Consider the following 10000-nt stretch of genomic DNA (forward strand, 5'->3'; position numbering starts at 1 on the left):
TACAAGTTATATGAAATATGCGAGGTAGCAGGTATCATACCAGGTTAGTACCAGGGATCATACCAGGTTAGGACCAGGCTATGTGTGATGTCAGTACAAGTTATATGAAATATGAGAGGTAGCAGGTATCATACCAGGTTAGGACCAGGCTATGTGTGATGTCAGTACAAGTTATGTGAAATATGAGAGGTAGCAGGTATCATACCAGGTTAGGACCAGGCTATGTGTGATGTCAGTACAAGTTATGTGAAATATGAGAGGTAGCAGGTATCATACCAGGTTAGGACCAGGCTATGTGTGATGTCAGTACAAGTTATATGAAATATGAGAGGTAGCAGGTATCATACCAGGTTAGCGATGATGTAATGGTATCCTTTAACATGTCGGCCAATGGTGATGACCTGCAGGAACACAAAAAACAATATAATGTAAAACAATATTATATAAAACAATATTATATAAAACAATATCTTATAAAACAATTTATATAAAACAATATTATATAAAACAATACCATATTAGGAAAGGATAAACACAGACGTTTTGTACATTACCTATGAAATGGATTAAAGCACACATTTACCATTTCAGAAACGATTATTCAGGAATATCAATCAATATACTCTATCGTAAAACAATGTCACAAATACCCTTACCTTATACTGTACCTAATACAGTCAACAGACAATATTCAATAGAACTCAATGGATCCCAAGAGAACTAAATTGATCCCAATATAATTGAATGGATCCCAATAGAACCCAGTGGATCCCAATAGAACCCAATGGATCCCAATAGAACCCAATGGATCCCAATAGAACCCAATGGATCCCAATAGAACTCAATGGATCTCAATAGAACCCAATGGATCCCAATAGAACAATAGAACCCAATGGATCCCTATAGAACCCAATGGATCCCTATAGAACCCAATGGATCCCTATAGAACCCAATGGATCCCAATAGAACCCAATGGATCCCAATAGAACCCAATATAGGACATCAGTTCAAACAGGTGCAGTTAATACAGGAAATGAGTGGAGAACAGGAGTGCTTCTTAAAGAAAAACTAACAGGTCTGTGAGAGCTGGAATTCTTACTGGTTGGTAGGTGATCATATACTTATGTCATGCAATAAAATGCAAATTAATTACTTAAAAATCATACAATGTGATTTTCTGGATTTTTGTTTTAGATTCCGTCTCTCACAGTTGAAGTGTACCCATGATGAAAATTACAGACCCAAAGACATGCTTTGTAAGTAGGAAAACCTGCAAATCGGCAGTGTATCAAATACTTGTTCTCCCCACTAAACATATGATATGAGTAATGTAAGATATGCAAACATGATTAAAGTGGCATTGTTTAAATTCACCCTAAAAGTGGTTTGGATATCACAGCCTACAGTTAGTGAAAAACCCTGCATTCAACCCTCTGTAAATCAGTCAGTTCTTAACGTAAAGACTTGAAACTCAGGATTCTGCAAAAGCCCAATGAGGATATGCGTTTACTTTCAGCTTCCTGTGACAGCCATAGGGGCTGTTTTGAAGAGTTAAAAAGGGCACATCTTTCAAAGATTTTATGTGTGATTAGGCAACCCTCATGAACCGGTACATATTAGAAAATCAGATTTTTATCTGTTTTTTTTGCCTTTTTGGAAGACTTGCAAATTACATCTAGGTAATGTTATGTATCAATGTGTAGTCTGAATGTAATATATTTCCAGATTATAGTTGGGGGGCATATAAAGAGCCACATACGCGAAGAGCAGCTGTCTCTGACGTTTTTGGGGTAAGATATTGACATCCAGAAAAGTCTTAGCACAAGGCCCAAAATGAAGCCTGACCTAAATTTGAGGTGCTTTTGGGTGACAGTGGCACAATTCAACCACAGGAACGTTCCTGAGGTCCTCCCGATCTGTGCAAGTCTAACCTTGACCGTGTGGAATTAACCCTTGATTGGCCAGTGATTGGGCCTCAATGTAGGCAGCAGCCTTTCTGAGTTAGTGATGGCTGTTTAGCAGTCTGATGGCCTTGAGATAGAAGCTGTTTTTCAGTCCCTCAGTCCCAGATTTGATGCACCTATACTGACCTCACCTCCTGGATGGTGGTGGGGTGAACAGGAAGTGGCTAATCAACTGAAGAATAAAGAATAGATAGTGAAGGATACAGAATATACATATGAGATAAGTAATACAAGATATGTAAACATTATTAAAGTGGCCTTATTAAAGTGACAAGTGTTCCATTTATTAAAGTGTCCAATGATATCTTGTCTGTCGGTAGGCAGCCGACTCTCTGTGCTAGTGGTGACTGTTTAATAATCTGATGGCCTTGAGATAGAAACTGTTTTTCAATCTCTCTGTCCCAGCTTTGATGCACCTGTACTGACCTCGTCTTCTGGATGGAAGCAGGGTGAACAGGTAGTCAATCAATCAAATGTATTTATAAAGCCCTTCTTACATCAGCCGATGTCACAAAGTGCTGTACAGAAACCCAGGCTAAAACCCCAACAGCAAGCAATGCAGGTGTAGAAGCACGGAGGCTAGGAAAAACTCCCTAGAAAGGCCAGAACCTAGGAAGAAACCTAGAGAGGAACCAGGCTATGAGGGGTGGCCAGTCCTCTTCTGGCTGTGCCGGGTGCAGATGATAACAGAACATGGCCAAGATGTTCAAATGTTCATAAATAACCAGCATGGTCAAATAATAATAATCACAGTAGTTGTCGAGGGTGCAGCAAGTCATCACCTCAGGAGTAAATGTCAGTTGGCTTTTCATAGCCGATCATTCAGAGTATCTCTACCGCTCCTGCTGTCTCTAGAGAGTTGAAAACAGCAGGTCTGGGACAGGTAGCACGTCCGGTGAACAGGTCAGGGTTCCACAGCCGCAGGACTGCTTCTTACCACAGCGCGCTTCCAACCCGGAAGCCAGCCGCATCAACCGACAACGATGACACAGCCTATAGGGACACCGCCTATAGGGACACCGTCTCTCCCGAGCCCGTACGGAATTGGGGAGAAAAAGGGGTAAAAATTTAAAAAAGAAAACAAATAAAAAGAGAATGCTGTTCATTGACTAGGCAACAATACATCTGCCACGCTGACTCTCAGGGGTGTGTACTTAGTCCCCTCCTGTACTCCCTGTCCACCCACGACTGCCTGGACAAACATGACTCCAACACCCTCATTAAGTTTGCTGACGACACAACAGTGGTAGTGGTAGGCCTGATCACCGACAACGATGACACAGCCTATAGGGAGGAGATCAGAGATCTGGCAGTGTGGTGCCAGGACAACAACCTCAATGTGAGCAAGACAGCTGATCGTGGACTACAGGAAAAGGCAGGCCGAACAGGCCCCCATTAACATCAACGGGGCTGAAGTGGAGCGGGTTGAGAGTTTCAAGTTCCTTGGTGTCCACATCACCAACGAACTATCATGGTCCAAACACACCAAAACAGTCATGAAGAGGGCACAACAAAACCTTTTCTCTCCCAGGAGACTGAAAAGATTTGGCATGATCCAGATCCTCAAAAGGTTCTACAGCTGCACCATCGAGAGCACCCTGACCGGTTGCATCACCGCCTGGTATGGAAACTGCTCGGCATCTGACCGTAAGGCGCTACAGAGGGTAGTGCGTACAGCCCAGTACATCACTGGGGCCAAGCTTCCTGCAATCTAGGAGCTATATAATAGGCGGTGTCAGAGGAAAGCCCATAAAATTGTCAGAGACTCCAGTCAACAGTCCTAGACTGTTTTCTCTGCTACCGCACGGCAAGCGGTACCGGAGCGCCAAGTCTAGGACCAAAAGGCTCCTTAACAGTTTCTACCCACAAGCCATAAGCCTGCTGAACAATTAATCAAATGGCCACCAGACTATTACATTGACCCCCCCTGCCCTTGTTTTGTACACTGCTGCTACTCACTGTATATTATCTATGCATAGTCACTTCACCCCCCGACGCGAGAGGTGTAGTCAGCCTGTTAGACTTTTAACCTTGTCTTGTTCACAATCTAGACACAGACAGACAGACAGACAGACAGACAGACAGACAGACAGACCAACCTGGTCCATGATGTCTTTAACCTTGTCTTGTTCACAGTCCAGAATGACTCTCCTCTCCTTTCGTATCTCCAGGTCTTGGAACATGGAGCGATACGCCTCGTCCTTCCTCTCATCCTTCAGGTTGCCTACGTTGATGGCTGTTACAATCCACTTCCTCTCTGCTGCTGTATCCAGGATCACTTGCAGGGTGGACAGACCTACACATACACATATATAGACACACAGCAGGTTAGAAAGGTAACTGGGGCTAGGGTCATGGTAGGATGGAAAGGTAACTGGGGTTAGGGTCATGGTAGGTTAGAAAGGTAACTGGGGCTAGGGTCATGGTAGGATAGAAAGGTAACTGGGGTTAGGGTCATGGGAGGATAGAAAGGTAACTGGGGTCATGGTAGGTTAGAAAGGTAACTGGGGTTAGGGTCATGGTAGGTTAGAAAGGTAACTGGGGTTAGGGTCATGGTAAGATATAAAGGTAACTGAGGTTAGGGGCTAGGGTCATGGTAGGTTAGAAAGGTAACTGGGGTTAGGGTCATGGTAGGATATACAGGTAACTGGGGTTAGGGGCTAGGGTCATGGTAGGATATACAGGTAACTGGGGTTAGGGGTTAGGGTCATGGTAGGTTAGAAAGGTAACTGGGGTTAGGGTCATGGTAAGATATAAAGGTAACTGAGGTTAGGGGCTAGGGTCATGGTAGGTTAGAAAGGTAACTGGGGTTAGGGTCATGGTAGGATATACAGGTAACTGGGGTTAGGGGCTAGGGTCATGGTAGGATATACAGGTAACTGGGGTTAGGGGTTAGGGTCATGGTAGGTTAGAAAGGTAACTGGGGTTAGGGTCATGGTAGGATAGAAAGGTAACTGGGGTTAGGGTCATGGTAGGATAGAAAGGTAACTGGGGTTAGGGTCATGGTAGGATGGAAAGGTAACTGGGGTTAGGGTCATGGTAGGATAGAAAGGTAACTGGGGTTAGGGGCTTGGGTCATGGTAGGATAGAAAGGTAACTGGGGTTAGGGGCTAGGGTCATGGTAGGATAGAAAGGTAACTGGGGTTAGGGGCTAGGGTCATGGTAGGATAGAAAGGTAACTGGGGTTAGGGTCATGGTAGGATAGAAAGGTAACTGGGGTTAGGGTCATGGTAGGATAGAAAGGTAACTGGGGCTAGGGGCTAGAGTCATGGTAGGATAGAAAGGTAACTGGGGTTAGGGTTATGGTAGGATAGAAAAAGGTAACTGGGGTTAGGGTCATGGTAGGATAGAAAGGTAACTGGAGTTAGGGGTTAGGGTCATGGTAGGATAGAAAGGTAACTGGGGTTAGGGTCATGGTAGGATAGAAAGGTAACTGGAGTTAGGGGTTAGGGTCATGGTAGGATAGAAAGGTAACTGGGGTTAGGGTTATGGTAGGATAGAAAGGTAACTGGGGTTAGGGGCTAGAGTCATGGTAGGATAGAAAGGTAACTGGGGTTAGGGGCTAGAGTCATGGTAGGATAGAAAGGTAACTGGGGTTAGGGTTATGATAGGATAGAAAAATGTAACTGGGGTTAGGGGCTAGGGTCATGGTAGGATAGAAAGGTAACTGGGGTTAGGGTTATGGTAGGATATAAAGGTAACTGGGGATATGGTAGGATATAAAGGTAACTGGGGTCATGGTAGGATTGAAAGGTAACTGGGGTTATGGTAGGATAGAAAGGTAACTGGGGATATGGTAGGATAGAAAGGTAACTGGGGTTATGGTAATGATTGAAAGGTAACTGGGGTTATGGTAGGATAGAAAGGTAACTGGGGTTATGGTAATGATTGAAAGGTAACTGGGGTTATGGTAGGATGAAAGGTAACTGGGGTCATGGTAGGATTGAAAGGTAACTGTGGTTATGGTAGGATAGAAAGGTAACTGGGGTTAGGGGTTAGACAGAACTACACACACACGGTTGGCAGCCCAGAGGTTAGAGGTTATTGGTTCAAGTCCCTTGCCGCCTGAACTGGCTCTATACTACTACCCACTACCGTTGTGTCCTGAACTGGCTCTATACTACTATCCACTACCGTTGTGTCCTGAACTGGCTCTATACTACTACCCACTACCGTTGTGTCCTGAACTGGCTCCCTACTACTACCCACTACCGTTGTGTCCTGAACTGGCTCCCTACTACTACCCACTACCGTTGTGTCCTGAACTGGCTCTATACTACTACCCACTACCGTTGTGTCCAGAACTGGCTCCCTACTACTACCCACTACCGTTGTGTTGTGTCCTGAACTGGCTCTATACTACTACCCACTACCGTTGTGTCAGATAAAGGACTCTCAGATCTGAACTGGCTCCCTACTACTACCCACTACCGTTGTGTCAGATAAAGGACTCTCAGACCGTGAGAAACAAGATTCTCTTGTCTGATGAAACCAAGATTGAACTCTTTGGCCTGAATGCCAAGCGTCACGTCTGGAGAAAACCTCGCACCTTCCCTACAGTGGCAGCATCCTGCTGTGGGGATGTTTTTCAGTGGCAGCATCCTGCTGTGGGGATGTTTTTCAGGGGCAGGGACTGGGAGACTAGTTAGGATCGAGGGAAAGATGAACAGAGCCAAGTACAGAGAGATCCTTGATGAAAACCTGCTCCAGAGTGCTCAGGACCTCAGACTAGGGTGATGGTTCAACTTCCAACAGGACAACAACCCTAAGCACACAGCCAAGACAACGCAAGAGTGGCTTCGGGACAAGTCTCTGAATGTCCTTGAGTGGCCCAGCCAGAGCCCAGAACTCGATCTAACATCTCTGGAGAGACCTGAAAATAGCTGTACAGCGACACTCCCCATCCAACCTGACAGAGCTTGAGAGGATCTGCAGAGAAAAATGGAAGTAACTCCCCAAATACAGGTGTGCCAAGCTTATATAGCATCATACCCAAGGAGACTCGAGGCTGCCAAAGGTTCTTCAACAAAGTACTGAGTAAACGGTCTGAATAGTAACAAAGTACTGAGTAAACGGTCTGAATAGTAACAAAGTACTGAGTAAACGGTCTGAATAGTAACAAAGTACTGAGTAAACGGTCTGAATAGTAACAAAGTACTGAGTAAACGGTCTGAATAGTAACAAAGTACTGAGTAAACGGTCTGAATAGTAACAAAGTACTGAGTAAACGGTCTGAATAGTAACAAAGTACTGAGTAAACGGTCTGAATAGTAACAAAGTACTGAGTAAACGGTCTGAATAGTTACGTACATCTGATATTTGAGTTTGTATTTGTAATACATTTGGAAACGTTTCTAAAAACCTGTTTTTGCTTTGTCATTATGGGGTTTTGTGTATAGTTTGATGGGGGGAAAAAACAATTTAGTACATTTTATAATAAGCCTGTGACATAACAAAATGTGTACTGTCAAAGGGTCTGAATACTTTCTGAATGCCCTGTATGAATAGATGTATAGGTAGCAGACTCACCCCTGTCACTGTCATAGAGGTAGGCGAACTTGTCCCACTTGTAATACTCCACTAAGCTGACCAGAGGTCCCTTGATGTCGGGTCTCATCTGAAGGACAAACTGATTGAGTCCATCAGCAGGGAAGGACGGTGTGATGAAGGACACGTGGAGGGTCTCACAGAAAGATGTGATGGTGTTCACACTCTTCTTGTCATAGAAACCAAAGATGGCATAGACACCCCTAGAGAACTGGGAACAAACTGCAGAGAGAGAGAGGGGAGGGGGGAGGGGGAAGAGAGAGAGAGAGATGGGGAGGGGAGGGAGAGGGAGAGGGAGAGGGTTGGTTAGAACCATGCTAATCCCATCACTAGCTGCATGCTAACCCTACCACTAACACCATGCTAACGCTATCACTAGCACCATGCTAACCCTATCACTAGCACCATGCTAACCCTATCACTAGCACCATGCTAACCCTATCACTAGCACCATGCTAAACCTATCACTAGCACCATGCTAACCGTGCTTCATTTACATTGGTGTCATGAATAACAGTTTATTTTGAGTGTATGTGTGTACCTGTGCGTGTTTGTTAGAGGTTGTGATTGAGGGTGTGTGTGTGTGCCCGCGCCCCTACACCTGTGTGTGTGTCTGTTAGAGTGTGTGTGTGTGTGTGTGTGTGTCTGTGTGTGTGTGTGTGTGTGTGAGTATATTTAGCTGTCCTACTTCAGCGCCCTGATTCCTTTATTCTCTAAAGGAAAAACAGTCCCTGTGTTACCTTCCTGCTTTGTCATGAGACACACACCGCTTTTACGCCATTGAGCAGAGAGAGAGAGAGAGAGACGACATTACTGAGGGAATACACGTTACTGTGTGTGTGTGTGTGGGGGGGGGGGGGGGGGGGGGGGGGGTTGGCTCGCTGTGTCCCAGTTTTAACTAAGGTTCCTTGGCCGAGAGAGGCAGGCAGAGAGAGGCAGGCAGAGAGAGGCAGGCATTGGCTGAAAACAGGGCTCTGCTTTAGTTGGTGTGTGTGTATGTGAGAGGGGGGGGGGGGGGGGGGCTCAGTCAGCCGTTCTAACCGCTGTTCCATCGGCCTTCTCCTTTTCTCCATTACAACACTGTAGTAGAGCATCAGTCAGACATGGCCTGGTCTCCATTACAACACTGTAGTAGAGCATCAGTCAGACATGGCCTGGTCTCCATTACAACACTGTAGTAGAGCATCAGTCAGACATGGCCTGGTCTCCATTACAACACTGTAGTAGAGCATCAGTCAGACATGGCCTGGTCTCCATTACAACACTGTAGTAGAGCATCAGTCAGACATGGCCTGGTCTCCATTACAACACTGTAGTAGAGCATCAGTCAGACATGGCCTGGTCTCCATTACAACACTGTAGTAGAGCATCAGTCAGACATGACCTGGTCTCCATTACAACACTGTAGTAGAGCATCAGTCAGACATGGCCTGGTCTCCATTACAACACTGTAGTAGAGCATCAGTCAGACATGGCCTGGTCTCCATTACAACACTGTAGTAGAGCATCAGTCAGACATGGCCTGGTCTCCATTACAACACTGTAGTAGAGCATCAGTCAGACATGGCCTGGTCTCCATTACAACACTGTAGTAGAGCATCAGTCAGACATGGCCTGGTCTCCATTACAACACTGTAGTAGAGCAAAGTAGAGCACAGAGCCGAGTAGAGAAGAGTAGAGCACAGAGGAGAGTAGATCACAGAGCAGAGTAGAGCAGAGTAAAGCACAGAGCAGAGTAGAGCACAGAGCAGAGTAGAGAAGAGTAGAGCACAGAGCAGAGTAGAGCACAGAGCAGAGTAGAGAAGAGTAGAGCACAGAGCAGAGTAGAGCACAGAGCAGAATAGAGCACAGAGCAGAATAGAGAAGAGTAGAGCACAGAGCAGAGTAGAGCACAGAGCAGAATAGAGCACAGAGCAGAATAGAGCAGAGTAGAGTATGGAGCAGAGTAGAACAGAGTAGAGTAGAGCTGAGTAGAGCAGAGCAGAATAAAGCAGAGCAGAGTTGATTTGAGTAGAGCAGAATACAGAGTAGTGTAGAGTACAGCAGTGTAGAGTAGGGCAGAGTAGAGCACAGAGCAAACTAACACAGCGTAGAGTAGAGCAAAGCAGAGCAGAGTACAGCACAGAGTGAGTAGAGTAGAGTAGAGCAGACTACAATACAGCAGGGTAGAGTAGATCCCAGAGCAGAGTAGGGCGTAGAGTAAAACAGAGTAGAGCAGAGCTGAGCAGAGCAGAGTATAGTAGATTAGAGTAGAGCAGAGTAAGTAGAGCCGAGTAGATTAGATTAGAGCAGAGCGTAGAGTAGAGAAGTTTAGAGTCGAGCAGAGTAAGTAGAGCTGAGTAGAGTAGAGTAGATCACAGAGCAAAGCAGAGTAGAGTAGATCACAGAGTAGTGTAGAGTACAGTACAGTATATTGCAGAGTAGAGCACAGAGCAGAGTAGAGCAGAGTAGATCACAGAGAAGAGTAGAGCACAGTACAGTACAGCACG

The 10000-nt window shown here is 45.5% G+C and overlaps 1 protein-coding gene across 4 annotated transcripts in view; it reads right to left on the minus strand.

Annotated features, from left to right (window-relative positions):
* The window catches only part of LOC139374568 (glutamate receptor 2-like), a 68616-nt gene that overhangs the window by 45481 nt on the left and 13135 nt on the right, over window positions 1-10000 (minus strand). For all 4 annotated transcript variants that reach the window (XM_071115566.1, XM_071115564.1, XM_071115563.1 and 1 more), the window contains exons 3-5: window positions 7494-7733; window positions 4064-4260; window positions 348-401 (exon numbers count right to left, since the gene is read on the minus strand). In XM_071115566.1, coding sequence (XP_070971667.1) covers window positions 348-401; window positions 4064-4260; window positions 7494-7733 — 491 coding nt within the window. The remainder of the gene's footprint in view (window positions 1-347; window positions 402-4063; window positions 4261-7493; window positions 7734-10000) is intronic.

Source organism: Oncorhynchus clarkii, chromosome 19 (assembly GCF_045791955.1).
Source record: "Oncorhynchus clarkii lewisi isolate Uvic-CL-2024 chromosome 19, UVic_Ocla_1.0, whole genome shotgun sequence".
Lineage (NCBI taxonomy): Eukaryota > Metazoa > Chordata > Actinopteri > Salmoniformes > Salmonidae > Oncorhynchus > Oncorhynchus clarkii.